At 39.6% G+C, this 20583-nt stretch overlaps 1 protein-coding gene across 8 annotated transcripts in view; it reads right to left on the bottom strand.

Annotated features, from left to right (window-relative positions):
- Nucleotides 1-323: 323 nt before the first annotated feature.
- Nucleotides 324-20583, bottom strand: part of PLS3 (plastin 3) — an 89447-nt gene continuing 69187 nt past the window's right edge. For 7 of the 8 annotated variants that reach the window (XM_063720996.1, XM_024240312.3, XM_009235158.4 and 4 more), the window contains 12 exons: nt 20421-20553; nt 16517-16598; nt 15226-15391; nt 13244-13386; nt 10321-10416; nt 7382-7577; nt 5785-5863; nt 4697-4811; nt 4347-4480; nt 3334-3457; nt 2990-3114; nt 324-1567 (listed from right to left, as the gene is read on the bottom strand). In XM_063720996.1, the coding sequence (XP_063577066.1) occupies nt 1435-1567; nt 2990-3114; nt 3334-3457; nt 4347-4480; nt 4697-4811; nt 5785-5863; nt 7382-7577; nt 10321-10416; nt 13244-13386; nt 15226-15391; nt 16517-16598; nt 20421-20553 (1526 nt within the window). In that variant the 3' untranslated portion in view covers nt 324-1434. 8 annotated transcript variants of the gene reach the window in all.

The raw sequence follows: 20583 nt of genomic DNA, 5'->3' as shown, positions 1-20583 counted from the left end.
TGAGAAGATCTACCATGAACCATTTTTCCTCTGTGACTGTTCAGATCCCCACTGTTTCAGGATATGTATATCATAGAACATTGAAAAGATTGAGGGAGGTGGAAAAGAAAGAAAAAAGCAGGAACCAGATAAAGAAATTTTGGTAAATTGGAGAAAACCCTTTTACTTCATTTGTACTGTCCTTAATTCAGTACCTCTAATTCAGCTCCCAAAACTCAAATTTAAACACCATTTTATAGAATACATCAGAAAAACGAAAAGAAAAAAATCCTGACAAACATTGGCATACTTCCTAAGAGACAAAAGCATGAAGAAGAGACTAATTATTATGTAAATGCCTTTATTTGAACCACTACATTGCTACCAGATTACATCACTTTTCAGAGTTAGAGTAACATAATACCTTGGAAACTATAGCAAACAGCTTGACAAAGCAAGAGTACATTAATTCCTACATATATACTTTTATTTTTAGTGACCACATCTCTCTGTTTTAGGTGTAAAATTAAAAAATATATTGTACACTTAGCATACTTGGCCTACCAAATCCCGTCTAAGTTCTGAGCACACTCTCTCCTCAAAAATATCATATTCAACAGCATTTTAAATTTAGAGAGAGAGTTTGATGATACAGGTTTTAAAACAAATAAGCATGTATTGAACCAAGTGATTTAAGACAAAATATTTCAATTGTTTACAGCTTGGGTATGAGAGGGAAGATGCAAATTTAAGGTACATTTTTCTTCTAGCTACGATGTATGTTTTACTTACTTGAAGACCCCTTAAAAAAAGTAGCAAAATCAGCAGTCTTGTTTAATGTAATCAAAATATTCTTAAATGTACAAAAAAGGATCATGTAGAAAGAATACTGTAAAAAGATACTGATCTTAAGAATAAAAGAATAAGAAAAGCTTCTATTACATTCTGCACAGCCAGTTACTTCGGCAAATTTTCAGTACTACAAAGATAAGCAAAGCATACTCATATCCAAATACCCTCTGACCATAGTTCTCGAATAAGAACTAGCATACTGGATGGAAAGCAAAATTACTGTCTAATAATATTCATATCCCATCATCTAAGCGAGTCCCAAGAGAGGGACATTCTAAGAGGGCAAAAGATAACAGAGCGAGAAATAACATACAGCAATGGGAAATGTCGAGGGCAGCATTTTAGGAGGAGAGAGTAAAATGTTTTGGCTATGAGCACATTTCAGGCGTGCCTGACAAATTCAACTCTGACTATGGGAAAGAGGAGTTGTTTTTCTTAAACCCTTTCCCCTGAGGGCTCTCATGATGAGCTAGTCCTGTTAATCAAAATGAAAAGTCCTTTGAATGGCCAAGAGTTCCTTAAGCCATAAGCACTTCACCTGGAAATAGCTGACCTGCGAATCATGCACCTGGGAGCAAGGCTGTTTTATTCAGATTGGTTATTTTACACTCTCTTCATTCCCCTGCCCATCAAACATGCAAACACAGTCATGACCATCTTGGGCTTTACTTCCACAAGGTCTTCAGGGAGAGCATACACTCTGGCTCCGATTCTTCTAGCCATTGACACTGCATACCTATTTTAGGGGGAAACAAAATCAGGATGAAATTCTTGTCAGTTAAGGACACCACGTAAGACATCTATTTCCTCATACATAATTATTATGCTGGGATGCAAAAATTCCATATTGATAGTTCCAATTAGAACAGTTTTGCTTTTTGTTTTCTTTTGATTTGGGTTTTGATTTCACTTTGAAGTTACAGTAGGTTTTTAAGCTCTATTATTTGGGGCCAATAATATTTATTCACTCTTTTTCTCCAATGTGAGCTGAGAATTAAGCTTGAAGCACCAACTTTATATATATAATTACCTAGGCTGTCTATACAATCCATGTTAGTATTCTCATTGCACATATAATAACACACACTCAAGTCATCTTAGAGATATGAGGTGGAAAATCATGCTAGATGCAAAACCCAAGTTGTTAGGCAGATGCAATGAATACTTCCAAATATTCATGAGAAGGGAGACAGTCTACATGGTACGCGGACAGAGTGGCTGGACCAAAAACTAGAAAAGGTAGACAAAGGAAGGGACAGAAGAACTGAGATGTCCAGGTAGGGAAATTTTCAGGAACACATCTCAACTAATCTGTGAAGCATTTCTAGGTGTGTTGGAACCAGAATCTTTAAAGATAATTAAATCATCGGGTTTCTAGAAAAAGAGATTTCAAGAGTTCTTGATATATTGTGGATATTAGACCTTTGTCATATCTGCTAGAAATATTTTTCAAGGAAAAAAGAAATAATGTGCCTAACTCCAAAGTTTTGCAAGAATGCTTCTTAGCTGTTCTGTAATGCAGGACTGTGGATGGATTTTCAATGTCTAACTAGTAAGGTTTTCATGGGTCACCCATGAAGCCAGGTCACACTCTAGGTCTTTGGTGAAGAAGAAAATAGGCTGGTGGAAAAGACCTTCTGAATATTGTTGAAATGCAAGAAACTTTCAAGGCATAGTCTTCTGTGGAGGGCTAGCAAGCATTCTGTTAATATGGGAACTGACGAAGATAAATTCAACAAATGTAGTAAGAATCATCTATGTATATATAGTAAAAGAGACATAAGTAGATAATGCGTTTTTTAAAAAAAGAATGAGACAGACAGATGAACACCCTAAGCTCTTATTTTCCTTGTTGTAAAGTTTTACCTGATTTGCATTAAAATACATGCTACATTATTTCTGTAATCCACTGAAGCAACAACCAACTAAGCACCTAGTAGGCCAAGCACAAGGCTAGGCTCTTATAATTTTTAAAAATTTAATCTTTATAAAATCTAAGGTAAGTATTATTGCCCCCAGTTTACTGATGAGGAATCTGAGGCTCCAAGAGGTTTCTACCAAGGTGACACTACTCTTAAATGGCAGAACCTGAATTAGAATTCAGATCTGTCCAGCTGCAAAGCTGCGTTCTTTTCATACTATTAGCAGTCTCCCTTACTTGGCATTATTGTGTTTGTCATCTTCTGTTAGATTGCCACTCTTCACAAGGTCATAGTTTATACAGCCTGGCTGGATGGCATCAATTAAATCCACAACTGCCAAACTGGAGCTGATCGTCTTGTCCTAGTGTGAAATGAGAACAAATCCGAGAATTTTGATACATACAAATTAACATGTGCTTACTTATATCGAGTGCCAAAAACAAAGCCCAGTGAATTCGTAAAGAATTGTGCCATTAGCCCAACACTAATTCTCACTCACAAAGAAGCCAAAGGTTGCCTTCCCAAATGATAGATGTTATCTAGCAAACATAATATTTAATAGTCAAATATGGATTCTGACCTTAAAACTCTGAATGGAAGTTGATTTTCCAGCTTCACTCAACGTTCTGTTCACCCAGTTCACAATGATGTCGTCATTGGCTTTCTGACCATCTCCAAGATCTTCCAGGACATTGAGGGTATATCTAAGAGAAGCAGCAGAAGAAAACGTCACAATCTACTTTATGAGGAAAAATGCAAACATCAGAAAGATGCTTCATCTTCCACTTTTTATATTTCTTAAATTTTTCTTCTTTTTTTTTGAGACGGAGTCTCGCTCTGTCGCCCAGGCTGGAGTGCAGTGGCGCAATCTCCCACTCACTGCAAGCTCCACCTCCCGGGTTCACGCCATTCTCCTGCCTCAGCTTCCTAAGTAGCTGGGACTACAGGTGCCCACCACCACGCCCGGCTAATTTTTTTATATTTTTAGTAGAGACAGGGTTTCACCATGTAGCCAGGATGGTCTCGATCTCCTGACCTCGTGATCCACCCTCCTTGGCCTCTCAAAGTGCTGGTATTACAGGCGTGAGCCACCACTCCTGGCCCCTATATTCCTTAAATTTCAAGGACTAAAGATTTCATGGAAAGAGATTCACACTATGTGAAAAAAATATTTCAAGCAGTAGTGGCTTGCTACTGATCTACCCTTTGTAGTGGTGAGAGAGGAGCAGACTGACAGTGCTTTAATGAGCAGGTCCAACAGCCTACTGCAGGCACATTTTGTACTATTCCAATAGTGGTAACGGCATAAAATAAGCTGTGCTTTGGCTGGTGCCCAGTCATAATGAATGCTTTTCAGCATTATGGTGATCTTCAGCAGCATTACAGAGAGAGATCTTTATTTTCAAATGAGCATGAAGATGTTCATAATTTTGTTCTGACAATTTTTTAATTCACTGACACTCATTTCGGAGTGTAAATACAACATATTTCAAAAGTGTAGTTATTGACATGTCCACTTATTAAACACAGTAAGGACTAAATCACAGACCTGTATGATAGTAAAGACTAAACAGCTAAAATTGTGTACTATACCTTCTCATCAGCTGCCAGACTAAAGCTAAAGTCAGGGTTTGGTTCCCATCATTCAGGTCTTGCCCTCCAATGCCAACCAGGGAGAATTTAGCAGGATGCTTCCCTAATTCAACAGCATAGTTGCAGTTTTCTAGCTGCAAAGGCACAAGAGTAAATGGTTAAAGACTTCCATTTGTTTAATCTGCATACGTGTGTGTGTGTCTTGTATAATGCTAGGTATCAGCACACAAAAACAAATAAGACACAGTTTTTGTCCTCAAGAAGCTCAGCGTCAAGAGTTTTAGAAACAAAAGAAATGAATCGAGAATAAAAATACTCTAACAAAGATATACAGCAACTTAATTATCTACCTTTTTCATGTTGGCTCCCAGTTTCGGGTATGGAGGTTTATTAACCTTACTCCAGTCAACAGGAACTTTAATGCGTTCATATAACTGTAAGATTACCAGGGCATCTTGCAGGTCACTAATGATTTAAAAATAATGTAATCAGTGTTTTCAGGAAGCTGGGATGACTTTCCTTAAAAACAGTAACACTACATTGTCAAACAAGATATATAAAACCATAAATAATACCCAAGACTCATATTTTCTATCAATCTGTGCTGAAAACAGAGCTAAGACCATCCCATTCATTTATAAGGATTTATTGAGAGCTTACTGTAAGCAAGGCACTGTTCTAGAGGCTGGGCCCATAGGACAAAAATCCCTGTCCTTGCATTAGAGTCAGAGAGATAGACAATAAACAAGTACATGGATAAACAAAAAATACAGGGGTATTGTTTGTTTTGTTGACAATAAACAAACAATTTTAGGGGTGTATGTAAGTGCTATGAAGAAAAAAAGGAACTAGGGTTAGGGGTTAGAGAGTAGCAGGTGGTAGTCAGGAAATCTTTGAATCAGTGACTGGAATACATTAAGGGTACAAGCCACTATATACGAGCAAAGAATGTTCCAGCCTGAGAGAACAGTGAACCAAAGTCCCTGAGTTGTTGTGGATGGTCTACTTAAAGGATTCCCTGGTCTCTGTTTCTTTCTTTTTTACCTTTCTTTTTTTTTCCCTCTTAGAGATAGGATCTCACTTTGTTGCCCAGGCTGGAGTACAGTGGCACAACCATAGCTCACTGAAGCCTCAAACTCCTGGGCTCAAGCAATCCCCCCACCTCAGCCTCCCAAACAGCTGTTTCAAAATATAAAGTATTTGCTCCCTAGGGTACTATAAAGACATTTATATATTCTATCACTTACAGTTAATGATCATGTAAAGAAATAATTAAAGCTTTTGTGTATTTGGAAAATGATGATGGAAATCACCACTTCACATTTTCCAATATAAATAATAGCTACAAATTAATATCTAGAAAATCTTTAGAGCTGTCATTATTTAACATCCATTCATGACAGTCATAACTGTTTACAATAGCAGTAGGAAGGCTTACGCATAGAGATGGTTTACGTGGGGATTGACACCAAGAGAGTTCATCCAGTTACGGAAGGTTCTTTCTTCACGAGTTTCTCCTGTTAAGAATATTCACAAAATTTACTGATTCATTAAACACTTTATGTATGTGCATATAGTGCCAATCCACATATTAGATTATTTTATCTCTCTATTCAGATCTAGAAGTTTTCGATAATACGAGTTTCCAAGCATTCTTCTAAGTACATACATTCTCTCTAGATACAGGCTTATTTTTAAAATTTGAATTTATTTTAAAATTAAAGAATACAACCTTATTCTAACCAGTTATGCAATTTAGAGGTTTATGAACTTTTTATAGTCTTCTTCTCAGATCTTTCTCCAATATTTCCTCGAATCTGCATCCCTCAAAGTTAACTGATGTTATCAGTTGTTACTGGTTTTATAGAAATATCAGTGGACACTCAATGAGTTACTATTTGCATTATTTATTTATTTATTTATTTATTTATTTATTTATTTATTTTTGAGATGGAGGTTTGCTCTTGTTGCCTAAGCTGGAGTGCAATGGCGCGATCTCAGCTCACTACAACCTCTGCCTCCCAGGTTCAAGGGATTCTCCTGCTTCAGCCTCCCGAGTATCTGGGATTACAGGTGCGCACCACAATGCCCGCCTAATTTTTTGTATTTTTAGTGGAAACGGGGTTTCACCATGTTAGCCAGGCTGGTCTCGAACTCTTGACCTTAGGTGATCTGGCCACCTTGGCCTCCCAAAGTTCTGGGATTACAGGCGTGAGCCACGGCGCCTGGCCGCATTTCTTAATTTTTATAGACTACACCACGCATATATAATCTGGAAAAGGTAAACTCTGCCTTTCCAAAACTTAAAATAATAATTAGTACATATTATCATTTGTTTTTTGAGGAGGTAAAGGTGAAAGGAGTTGGAGTTAGTTCCAGTTACATTGACTGTGGATGAATGAAACAAATATATACTAAATTTACAGGTCAAAATGAATGCATATGTGCACTTTTTCCTGATGAGAGGATTAAAAAGTGGTCTAACCCTAAATATTAAAACTAAATACTGATTTGCTAAGTGGCTTTACATTAAGTGATTCGACTACTTTTTATTTATTTTATTTTTTTTTTGAGATGGAGTCTTACTCTGTTGCCCAGGCTGGAGTGCAATAGCACGATCTCGGCTCACTGTAACCTCCGTCTCCCATGTTCAGGTGATTCTCCTGCCTCAGCATCCCAAGTAGCTGGGATTACAGGCATGTGCCACCACGCCCAGCTAATTTTTTAATTTTTAGTAGAGACGGGGTTTCACCATGTTGGTCAGGCTGGTCTCAAACTACTGACCTCAGGTGATCCGCCCATGTCGGCCTCCCAAAGTGCTGGGATTACAGCTGTGAGCCACCGCGCCCGGCCTCAACTACTTTCCTTTAAAAGTTCACTTGTATCGTACTTTTCTGCCAGTTTTTACTCAGCATCTGCCGTCTACTTCTTGTAGTTATAAAAAAACTTATTAAGTCTAGATTGTAAAATCATTGTGGCCTATGTGTTTCTACTCTATAGTCCCACACATTCGAATTTGAGAAGTTTTTAGTTACCTTCTAATAGAGTCCAGTCAATATCCTGGTTCTCTGGCTTAGTTAGTGCTGGGTATTTATTAAACAGGTTAGCCACGAAAGCTAAGTTGAGTTTGGGGTTTCCACTGACAACATCAGCAGGGGTAACAAACTGTCTGCAACCTAATTTATCTGCTTGTTGAAGCATACTCTCAGCTCTCTTCAAATCATCTGTTTCCTGTTGAAACAAAATCGGAAGACTTTGTCAAAGGCCACACTAAAAATATAGAAAATTTCCCCACAGTCATAGTCTGGGTATACAGTTCTACTTTCTTTTAGCCAACATATGGTACTTATTATAAAATTGTTTTGAATGCAAAAAAAAAAAAAAAAAAAAAAAAAGGTTGGCCCTCTTGGAGATGCAGTACCTGTAATATACACTAGATGGCACCAGATCACATAGCAAACTACTGAGTACATTTAACTAAATTGCATTAAGAAAGAAGTTATGTAAAAGGTTGGGGGAAACTCCCAGATTTTGTTTGAAAATCTGTAGAGAAAAATATACATTCACCATCTTCACTTTCTCTGGTTCCACTTTTCCTTTTTTCCTTCTCAATAGGAAAACAGCTTCAATTCTCCTTTTAAGCCACCTCAAGTTAAATATTCAGATATTTTCAGTAGAATCATGTTAAAATTTTTTTTCAAATGTACTTATCTACAATGAATCTCAACTAATTATTAAATGTGAAAGGGTATTAACTGTAGTCCTACTTAAGTCTCCTTTAGAAAATGGTGTTCGTTTTCTATAAATTGTGGGTTCATTCTCTTCAACCTGGCTTATTTTATTTTATTTTGCTGATTTACTACTTTCTGCTTTGGAGTTTCTCCTTTTTTCTATTGGCTCTCAGCTGAACTTCACTGAGGCTTCTGGGTACTGTGCATTAAGTCAATGAGCTTCATGACAGAGTGGACTGCTTGGAACCCTGGAACCTCTGGGGCTGTGTTATGCAGCAGAAGGAACTAGAAAGGAGGGCACTGCTGGAGAGCGAGCTAGACAGAGAGGAAGTTGTGCTGAGCTGTGGAAGATGGCTCCCCTGGCTGAGGGAGAAGACAGATACCTTCATTCATTTCATGCTCAAATCCCAAGGGAAATGCTTGTGAACTGTTGCTTGAATTGAAGAGAAGCAGAGAATCTATTTCCACTGATTCCTTTTGAGCGTAGGGAGAATGGTGGAAGGCAAGACCAAGGATTAATCTCAGGGAACTGGAGGATTAAAGAAGTTAGGATGAAAGGAAGGGATTTTTTCCATTACAAAGACCAAGAGAAAAAAGTTAAATTGAAATAAAAAACAGGTAAAATTGTTCAGAGTTAAAATTAGGCCTTGGTTGGACGTGGTGGCTCACGCCTGTAATCCCAGCACTTTGGGAGGCCGAGGCAGAAGGATTGCTTGAGCCCAGGAGTTCGAAACCAGCCTGGCCAACATGGCGAAACCTCGTCTCTTAAAAAAGACCCTAAAGAAGGTGTAAAGCTGAAAAAGATGAAGGACACTGAAAACCACGAGAACAGCATGAGCAAAGGCACCTGGGTGGTGGTGGGAAGGAAGGTTGGGGTGGGGAACACAGACTTTTGGGGAAATAACACTGGCTAGATTTTAGAGCAAGATTTGTAGGGTGAGTGCCAAGCAGAACATTTCAGACTGAATTCTAGAGTCAACAGAAGAATCCTTGTCGGATTCTGAAGAGGGAAGAGACAAAAGAGTGTTTTAAGATCAATTGTTAAGGACTGACTAGAGAAGGGGTGTATCAGAATCAGTTAGCATACTGATGCCATTTACCCTGGTATCAGATCACATGGCTAGCCATCCCAGACAGCTCCCTTCTTGGACAAGATGGCCCCTCATCCCTACCAAGAGTGACCTGAGCTGAAGAGTTTTGCATTTAACATACAGACAGAAATATAAGCACACAAGTCAGTTACAAATTCAGTTCTGATAAGGGCAGCATAAAAATGGTTTAGCCACGCAGGGCACGGTGGCTCACACCTGTAATCCCAGCACTTTGGGAGGCCGAGGGGAGTGGATCACCTGAGGTCAGGAGTTCGAGACCAGCCTGGCCAACATGGTGAAATCCCGTCTCTACTAAAAATATAAAAACTAGCTGGGCGTGGTGGTGGGCGCCTGTAATCGCAGCTACTCGGGAGGCTGAGGCAGGAGAATTGCTTGAACCCAGGAGATGGAGGTTGCAGTGAGCCGACACGGTGCCACTGCACTCCGGCCTCGGCAACAGAGTGAGACTCTGTCTCAAAAAAAAAAAAAAAGAAAAGAAAAATGGTTTAGCCAATGTAATCCACTCCATCCTATGGCATAATAGGCTAGATATGTGGATTTTGTTAATTAGTAGCATGCATTCCGTATCTAATGGGTACAAAAACCACAGATTCCTAGAAACTTGGGACTAAATAGTTCACTCTAACTCCTTACTTTATGGATGAACAAAGTGAAATCCAATTTTGAGAAGGAACTTGTCCAAGGTCACTAAACAAATTAGTGACATAACCAGGGAACATGGTCTCTGAGAGTAATTCCCTAAATTAGATTTCACAGATTGGGAGTTTGTAAAACATAATCACATTACTGTCAACACAGGAATATGAATATATAGTCACTAAATCTATTACTGTGGTTGTAATCCAAATACTTGGAAAAGCTTATCTTCTAGTTACTTATTTCCCCATACTTGTTTTGAATATTTTATGCCATCCATATAAATCAATACCACAACAACGATGGAATTCACTAACAATCAAAATAAATCAAAGCTAGTTTTCTGGCCTCTGAATTACATGTACAGTAATACATTTTAAAATAATGCTTAAAATTGCCAACTCTACTTCATACGATTATAAAAATTATTGTACTTATAAGAAATTGACAATACTTTTGCAAGATTGTAGAATTCAAAAGAGCACTTATACTTACATTGAAACCTGACATGTTAATATCTATCCGTGGTTCACCTTCCTTTTGTCCTTTTGGTGCGATTTGATTGAGAAGATGGAAATAGGCTTTGGAATCCTACAAAGAATTGAAAATGTCAGTGAGATCACAGTTACAAGGAATGAATGTATCCTATTGTCCCATGTTTGGAAGGCTATTTGCATTGGATTTTTTGAGAATATATGGCACAAATCTCTGCCTTCTAATTTAACCGGTGTTTTCCCCAGAAAAGTCCATCTATCTGCCTTACATCTGTCTTGCATATGGATGAACTGGATTTTGACATGACTTCACAATTATTAAAGTCATCAATACAATAATGCTAATAAACATATAACCAGTTCTGTACCTTCACTGAATTACTGAAGTCAATAAGCTTGACAGACAAAACAAGCATTTAAAAAAGTAGGAGAGCAGAAATCCAGGAAGCATAGAAGAAAGAGAAAATAAACAGGTTATATCATTACAAAGCACAATGCATATACCACAACCTATGAAGAAGAGATTAGCTATGTTAAAGATGTATTTAATTGTAAATTTAAATGACAAAAGCATTAAATGGTAAACATTTTAGTTGCTAAAATAACACCGAACCCTCTATGATCTGAATGTACTTAACAAAACAAAGGTCTCTTTTCGTTTTAAACCCCTGGACTAAATCACTTGAATGTTGTTTTCTTAGAATCCCAATACATAAAACAATAGGGTTGGCTCACAGTCAGCATGAATTCAGGTTGTGTGGACAACTCCACAAAACACAGCCTGAAAACCATTGTACTTGCACAAACGATTATTAAGAGCCTTCACACACGTGTCAAGTAAATTCCTGCATCTTTGGAATGCTAGAGGACCGGAATTTGAGTCAAGATTCCTTAATCCTGCCATATGTGAAGACCACCTTCCAGCTATGATATTAATAGTTTCCTGTTACTGGGCTTTGAAGGTCCAGACAGGCTATGAAGGAGTGTTTCTCATAGTCTATGTGCATACAAACCCCTGAGGAAGTTGCTCAATATGTGAATTACTGAATCCAATTCCTGAGCTATCAAATATAAATGTCTGGGAGCTGCCCAGAAAGGTGCCTTTTAAAGCAGCTACCCAAGTGAGTTTGAAACTTGGTGCCATAAATGATTCTAAGAATGGGGAAAATCAGGTAATTGAAAGCTATTTCAGAGCAATTCATAAAATGCCAACTCCGATCCTATCATTCGGGGGCATAGCATTTACCTCTTAAGGAATAGTGTACTACAATTGTGAAAGTGCTTTCACTTCCAATTACTTGCTAAAGCTACATAAACAATTTATAATCTAAACCTATGCTCTTAAGAAGAACAAGTAAAGAGCAGACCCAGCAAAATCTGTATTTACTACCCTGAAAAGGGCTTTACAGGTGAAAATTTGAACTTGAATACAGATAAACTGGAAGTTAGTTTTCACATTACCAAACAATTATTTCCTTTTTAAAAATACTGATGGCCGGGCGCGGTGGCTCACGCCTGTAATCCCAGCACTCTGGGAGGCCGAGGCGGGCGATCACGAGGTCAGGAAATCGAGACCATCCTGGCTAACATCCTAGTGAAACCCCGTCTCTACTAAAAATACAAAAAAAATTAGCCGGGCGTGGTGGCAGGTGCCTGTAGTCCCAGCTACTCAGGAGGCTGAGGCAGGAGAATGGCATGAACCCGGGAGGCGGAGCTTGCAGTGAGCCGAGATAGTGCCACTGCGTTCCAGCCTGAGTGACAGAGGGAGACTCCATCTTAAAAAAAGGAAAAAAAAAATCAATCGGGCTTGATGGTGTGCACCTGTAGTCCCAGCTACTTGGGAGGCTGAAGTGGGAAGATTGCTTGAGCCTGGGAGGTAAAGGCTGCAGTGAGCCATGTTAGCACCACTGCACTCCAGCCTGGGCGACGAAGTGAGACCCTGTCACAACAACAACAACAACAACAAACCTGGCCAAACATATTGTCTAATTAAAAGAGAGGGCAGGGTCAGTTGGTCTTATAATTTTGGGGCTACTCTTAATTTTCATGGATGAAGTCAGTAGTATAGGCAACTCACTGCTTCCTCTCATCACTGAATGAAATCATATGATCACATAGTATTGTTTTCACAGCCTTGCTGGTCAGTGACATCTGATGAAGATCCTTAGGTTTATTCCCTGTTTACCAACATCTGGATGTCAGACAGAATTGAGGCAGTTAAGGAGAACTCCACACAATGTTTGCTATGGTAATGTTGGCCCTCTGCATGAGAAGCCAAAGGCAACATGTAATAAATGTCTTCCTCCATTGTTAGTTTTCCCCCACTGCTCATGATAAACAGTGAGTGAAAAAAAAATTCAATTCAATGCAAGAAATATGAAGGTCTTGTATGTGCCACATACTATGTTTTAAGTTGGCTTTAGTAGGAGGGCCCTGGAGCAGAGGCTGAGGTAGGATACACAGACATAAATAAGAGCTCATCACTATCCTCGAGGAACTCACAACTAAAGGTAGGATAAAATGACAGGAGAGAAGCCAAATAAAAAAGGTGAAGAGGAAATCGTAAGGCCCTTCCTCTCTTTTCTAGGTGTGTTTACTAACAGGTACACTGAGGCCTGGGAAAGGCAGTTAAGAATAGAATAGTCACGTCCTATTCTTTAATACTCATGTTTAACAATCGGCAGAATATAACAAATTAGCATTATAATATGATAAATTAGCACAATATTTTTACCTTTTTCCACAAAATAAAACATAGGTGCTAATGCTCCTTATCTGGCTCTATTACTCTTCTAAAATCTACCTTCAGGGCCAAGAGGCAACAAGGCTTGGTGATACGTTAGGATTTTTCTCTCTGTTAAGCTGGGATGAAATCTTCCAGCTATTATATCCCCCCAAAATGTTGTGATTCTTTGAACAGTTACCTTGATGTCAGCACTAAAGTTGTTAATTTTTTGCCAGCCCGAGTTTTCCAAATGAAAGTTTGCCCATCTAAGCAGAAGCTCTTCTGGAGACAATTTCATAAGTTCCTCCAAAGTCTCACCATCTCGGAGTAAAGCAGCCAAGGCTAGAAGAAAAAAAAAAATTCCCACAGTCATTATATGACATAATAATGGTCATGCCAAGTTCATTCAGTCTTTTGACACTGTTAAGTAATAGAGGTGCAAAAACTACTATGACATAGCTCCTAGTTTCAAGATACTCATAATCTACTAAAAAAGATAAATATATAATAGATATAATAATATAATACTACAATTTATTCTTTTCTCTGTTATTCTTCACATTCCAAATACCAAATGAGGTTATGGCCTTTAAGCTTAATGCAAGCTTCACATTATGTCATATGTTTGTATAAATTGTTCTCATTTAACACTTCTAAAGTCAAGGATTTGGGGCCGGGCGCGGTGGCTCACGCCTGTAATCCCAGCACTTTGGGAGGCCGAGGTGGGCAGATCACGAGGTCAGGAGATCAAGACCATCCTGGCTAACACGCTGAAACCCCATCTCTACTAAAAATACAAAAAATTAGCCAGGCGTGGTGGTGGGCGCCTGTAGTCCCAGCTACTTGGGAGGCTGAGGCAGAAGAATGGCGTGAACCCGGGGAGAGGAGGCTGCAGCGAGCTGAGATCGCGCCACTGCACTCCAGCCTGGGCGACAGAGCGAGACTCCATCTCAAAAAAAAAAAAAAAAAAAAAAGTCAAGGATTTGGGGGAAAGATGTTTAAAATTTGGGAATCTTTTACTTAACCTTTTGATTAAAGTAAAAGATTCTGGGAAAGATGTTTAAAATTTGGGAATCTTTTACTTAACCTTTTGATTAAAGTAGTCTAGAAACACAGTGGTATTTGTATTTAAGTATAATTAATCAATTAACTCTTGAAGGCTCAAGCCTATTTTAACAGGAATATAATTCATCCTTATATTTTCTTTTTCTTTTCTTTCTTTTGAGAGAGTCTCGCACTATTGACCAGGCTGGAGTGCAGTGGCGTGATCTCGGCTCACTGCAACCTCTGCCTCCGTGATCTCGGCTCGCTGCAACCTCTGCCTCCCAGGTTCAAGCGATTCTCCTGCCTCAGCCTCCCGACTAGCTGGGACTACAGGCGCATGCCACCACGCCCAGCTAACTTTTCTATTTTTTGTAGAGACGGGGTTCCGCCATGTTAGCCAGGGTGGTCTCCAACTCCTGGCCTCAAGTGATCCACCTGTCTCGGCCTCCCAAAGTGCTGGGATTACAGGCATGGTCCAACACACCCGGCTGCAATCTTACATTTTCTTTTTTTTTTTTTTTTTCATTTTTTTTTGAGACAGAGTCTTGCTCTTTCGCCCAGGCTGGAGTGCAATGGCACAATCTCAGCTCACTGCAACCTCTGCCTTCTGGGTTCAAGCAATTCTCCTGCCTCAGCCTCTGGAGTAGCTGGGACTACAGGCACGTGCCACCACGCCCGGCTAATTTTTTGTATTTTTAGTAGAAACAGGGTTTCACCACGTTAGCCAGGCTGTGATTGTGCCACTGCACTCCAGCCTGGGTGACAGAGTGAGACCCTGTCTCCAAAAAAGAAGATGGTGCAAAATGGTGGAGCTGAGGGTGGTAATGGGGTAGAAGTTGTGTAGGCAGAACAGAAAAAAATAGATAATCAAGTTTGAGGACTTCAGGAAAGCTCCTTAATCTCTCTGTGCTTTTGTCATTATTGCAAAATGAATTGTAAAGTGCCAGACAAATGTGAATTACTAGTAAAGAAGACAGTCATGTAATTAGGCTATTTTCCTAAATAACTCTATAGCATTACCTTATGTTCATTCTAGTTACCACCATTTAATCACCTCCATTAAGTGAGAGCACGAAAGTCTGCATGACTAGGAAAAAAACCCAAAAAACAACTTCCAGAATGACTGTGTTCCATTACCTTCATTCCTGCTTAATTCAATGTCAGCGAACAAACCGATCTTAATGATCTGCCAAAGCAGTCCCAAAACCAGATGAGGTTTCCCAGCCCTCAAATCTTCTGCACCAATGTTCACAACATGACACCCAATGGCAGAAGCAGAGTTCAGTGCCAAGTTCAAGTTTTCCTGCAAGACAGCCAAATTACACACTTGCTTCTTGACCTTTCCATTTTTTAGCAGTCTACTTTCTCCCTTCACTGAAAATAACATTCAATGAGGAAATTAATACCCTGTATTAATTTCATCCATATATGCATCACAAAAAACAAATTCCAGATTTTTGTGTTAGAAAGCCTAGCTAAGACAAATTTCAACCTTATTGCTATTGCCTTTTGCAGAATCTCATGAGAAGTTAACTTTGTATTTTTATTTGGTACCTTTTGAAGTATGCTGGCACTAAAGGAAAAGGCTGAGTACCACATAAATATATCCATGTGAGTAAAGTGTTATAATTCCAAAAATGCCTAAATGGGTGAGAGACCAACAGTACTGCATATGCCCAAGAGTTTTAGAAGTTATCAATGTCCACATCCCAAGAGGTGCTCTTCCCTGAGGGAATTTTGCTAATGATCTAATATTCACTTGATAGAAAAAAAAATGCTCCATTTCTTAAGCACACCAGTTAATTAAGAGCTTATATACTTCTGCTTATCTCTGTAGTGCTTGAACACATTATGAAATGAAAAGAACATGGGGCTTTGAAATTAGAATGGGATTTGAACCTCAGTTCCAACATTAATCTCAGGAAAGCTCAGAAACCTTTCTGAGTCCCAGTTCTGTCTGTATAATCTGGATAACAATCCCACACTCAACAGTTTTTTTTTTTTTTTTTTTTTTTTTTTTTTTTTTGAGACGGAGACTTGCTCTGTTGCCCAGGCTGGAGTGCAGTGGCACAATCTCGGCTCACCACAAGCTCCGCCTCCCGGGTTCACGCCATTCTCCTGCCTCAGCCTCCCGAGTAGCTGGGACTACAGGCATGCACCACCACACCCGGCTAATTTTTTTGTATTTTTTAGTAGAGACAGGGTTTCACCACGTTAGCCAGGATGGTCTGGATCTCCTGACTTCGTGATCCGCCAGCCTCGGCCTCCCAAAGTGCTGGGATTACAGGCTTGAGCCACCGCGCCCGGCCCTCACTCAACAGTTTTTACAAGGATTGATTGGGAGCCTACAGAGTGCAGAGGCTGAAGTCTGTAGAACAGGTCCTCAAACAGTAATTTCATGTTAAAGGGAGGGGAGAACAATGCATACCTGAATGATGAAGGGTGTAAGTTTCTTCTTGTTGATTGCTCTTTCATCAATGGTATCAGGAACTGAAAGGTTAATCATCTTACTGAAACAAAAATAAAAAAAAGGTCGATGTAAAAAAAAAAGAGCTGATTTACTTTTATAAAGTGGCTGTAAATGTTTACAAATATTTTAAAGCTTACTATAACATCTCTTTCATGTACTCTAAAAAATGTAGCTAGATGACTTTTATCATGTTGATCATAATAAACTACACATACGGAAAATAAAAACTAAAAATAAAAAAAGCCAAGGCCTGATGTGGTGGCTGATGTCTATAATCCCAGCACTTTGGGAGGCTGAGGCAGGAGGACTGCTTGAGGCCAGGAGTTCCAGACCAGCCTGGGCAATATAGTGAGACCCTGTCTCCACAAAAACAATAAAAAAATTAGCCGGGCATGGTGGCATGTGCCTGTAGTACAGGTTACCCAGGAGGCTGAGGAAAAAGGATAGCTTGAGCCCAAGAGTTCAAAGTTACAGTGAGCTACGATCACACCATTCCACTCCAGCCTGGGCAACAGAGCAAGACCCCGTCTCAAAAGAAAAAATAGATAAATAAATAAATAAAACCCTGGCCAGGCATGGTGGCTCACGCCTGTAATCCCAGCACATTGGGAGGCCAAGGCAGGTGGATCATCTGAGGTCAGGAGTTGGAAACCAGCCTGGCCAACATGGGAAAACCCGTCTCTACTAAAAATACAAAAATTAGCACAGCATGGTGGCACACACCTGTAGTCCCAGCTAGTCGGGAGACTGAGGCAGGAGAATCGCTTGAACCTGGGAGGTGGAGGTTGAAGTGAGTGGAAATCATGCCACTGCACTTCATCCTGGGCAATACAGCAAGATGCTGTTAAAAAAAAAAAAAAAAAAACCAAGAAGACCAAAATATGTGTATAGTAGTTGGGTATCTCTGAGCAGAGGATTGTAACATGCTTTCTCTTTTATTTATTTTTTTATTTTTTCTCATTCTTTTATGAAAGAAAATAACTTGGATATTGAAAACAAAACTTGGGCCAGGTACAATGTGGCTCACGCCTCTAACCCTAGCAATGTGGGAGGCCAAGGCAGGCAGACTGCTTGAGCTCAAGAGTTCAAGTCTAGCCTAAGCAAGATGGTGAAACCCCATCTCTGCAAAAAACTTAAAAGAAAAAAAATTAGCTAGGCATAGTGGCGCATGCTTGTAGTCCTAGCTACTTTGGAGACTGAACTGGGAGGACTGATTGAGCCCAAGAGGTCATGCGGTAGTGAGCCATGATTGAATCACTGCACAGCAAGACCCTGTCTCAAAGAAAAAAAAAAAAGTGAGGGGTGGAACTTTATTGAATATATTTTAAAGACAGATAAAATCCTGCATTGGAAATGAGTCTTTTCCACAAAACAGTAAAATTAGTTGAGCATGAGATTCTTTCATTCACCAAATGTTTACCGAGTGCCTCAACAATGAGCCAGACACTATATTTGGTGCTGGCAGTATAGTGGTGAGAGAAAGATTAGGTAGGCTATAGTCTGTGACTCATTAGGAAAAACCTCATTTGGTAAAATCTAGATTTAGACTTTAACATTTTATTTTTTATTTTGTTATTTTTTAGAGACAGGGTCTAACTCTCACCTGGGCTGCAGTACAGAGGCCCAAATCATAGCTTGAATCACTGCAGCCTCGAACTCCTGGGCTCAAGGGATCCTCCAACCTCAGCCTCCAAGTACCTGGGATTACAGGTGCGAGCCACTATGCCTGGCTCTAACGTATTAGATGTTCATAATACTGCCCTAATAAATTTTATTCTACAGAAAGAAAGCCATGCTTCTTTCCATGTAAAATTTAAATCTTAGTTAGTTCAATATGATTATCTCTTATTATTTTTATAATTTATGTATTTTTTAGTTCTGCAGGGTGAGTCCCCAGAGAGGGAACTTGCAGTCTTCTCTCTATATTAAAATGCAAGGGAGGCCGGGCACGGTGGCTCATGCCTGTAATCCCAGCGCTTTGGTAGGCTGAGGCGGGAGGATCACTTGAGGTCAGGAGTTCGAGACCAGCCTAGCCAACATGGTGAAACCCTGCCTCTACTAAAAATACAAAAATTAGCTGGGTGTGGTGGTGAGCACCTGTAGTCCCAGCTACTCGGGAGGCTGAGGCACAAGAATTGCTTGAACCTGGGAGGTGGAGGATGCAGTGAGCCGAGGTCACGCCACTGCATTCCAGCCTGGGCGACAGAGCAAGGCTCCATCTCAAAAACAAAAACAAAACACACACATGGGAAATTATTTCTTCACTGCCTATAAGCAGAACACAAAGGAAATGTATATACATATTCTTATTTCTTAGACAGACAGGGTCACCCAGGCTGGAGTTCAGTGGTGCAAATCCTGGCTCACTGCCACCTTGTACTCCTGGGCTCAAGTGATCCTCCTGCCTCAGCCTCTCAAGTAGCTGGGACTAAAGGGGTGCAACCCCATGTTGGGTTAATTTTTAATTTTTTTGTAGAGACAGGGGTCTTGTTTTGCTGCCCAGACTGGACCTAATTCCTGGCCTTCAGCGATCTTGCTGCCTCAGCCTCCCAAAGGGCTGGGCATGAGCCACCATGCCCAGCCTATCTTACATTTTTAAAATCGGCTTTTCAAACAACCAAAATGACGCTACTGCAAAAAGAAGAATTGTGTATACTATAATATATACTGTCAGCCGGGCGCGGTGGCTTACGTCTGTAATCCCAGCACTTTGGGAGGCCGAGGCGGGCAGATCACCTGAGGTCTGGAGTTCGAGACCAGCCTGACCAACATGGAGAAACCCCATCTCTACTAAAAATAAAGAAATAATAATAAAAAAAATTAGCCAGGTGTGGTGGTGCATGCCTGTAGTCCCAGCTACTCAGAAGGCTGAGGCAGGAGAATGGCTTGAACCCAGAGGCGTAGGTTGCAGAGAGCCGAAATTGCGCCATTGCACTCCAGCCTGGGCAACAAGAGTGAAACTCCATCTCACACACACAATTTATATATATTATTTATATATATTATTTATATATATTATTTATATATATTATATATATAATATATATATTTATATATATATAATATATATAAAATATATGTGTATATATAATATATTATATATAGTCATCTGAAATATTTCAATTGCATATAAAATACACATATATATGTATATATAGTCATCTGAAATATGTCAATTGCACTACCCTAAGCACTTTGTATGTAGTAATTTACTTAATGCTCACAAAAGCCCTGTGAGATAAGTATAATAGTGTGGAGATCATAACAGATGGAAACTGAAATGCAAAGGGGTTGAGTATTATGATCACAATTGTACTGCTTCAGAGTGGCAGGACTGAATAGAAAGAACTCAGGAAGACTGATTATGGAGCATGCTATTAACCACTGTGTGACACTGCCTCTATAAATTGGAACATCGACTGGCAGTGTTGATAATCTTGTGTTATGTCTGCCAAGATGCTGTTGGCTGTGGGGCAGCAGCAGTGACAAAAGCATTTTTTGGAAATAGGTCATTGGAGAGTGAGAACTGAAGAGTAGCCTCTTTTTTTCTTTTGGAAGCTGTGGTACTTTAGAATAAACAGACACTGACATACTTAAGTTCAGCAAAGTTGTAATGTTCTGCTGGCCTGGTGTTGAGAAGAAAATGGAGGCTGAGAGCTTCCCTATAAAGAGGTTGTCGATTTATGGCTGAATTTTAGATTCATGGACAGACCTAGAGATTAAACGAAAAAGGCAGAACCTGGATAATTTTCCATTCTAATTATTTCTTGAGGTGAATCTGTCAAGCATGCAGAAACAAATATATCAATTATATGGAAGGCTATTTTTGGATATCTGGATATACAACAAGCTAACATCTTACCAAAGCACAATTCCATCACCAACAGCTTTGAACAGGTCATCGGTGTTAGGGTTCATTGGTATAACATGTCTACAATCAGGATCATTTTCCAAAGCTTTGTTTATCCAGTTAACAAAAGCATATTTTTCTTCCTCTAAAATTATGTTAAATAACAAGACATTAG

The sequence above is a fragment of the Pongo abelii genome, chromosome X (genome assembly GCF_028885655.2).
Source record: "Pongo abelii isolate AG06213 chromosome X, NHGRI_mPonAbe1-v2.0_pri, whole genome shotgun sequence".
In the NCBI taxonomy this organism is placed as follows: domain Eukaryota; kingdom Metazoa; phylum Chordata; class Mammalia; order Primates; family Hominidae; genus Pongo; species Pongo abelii.
This window is presented reverse-complemented; position numbering and strand designations above follow the sequence as displayed.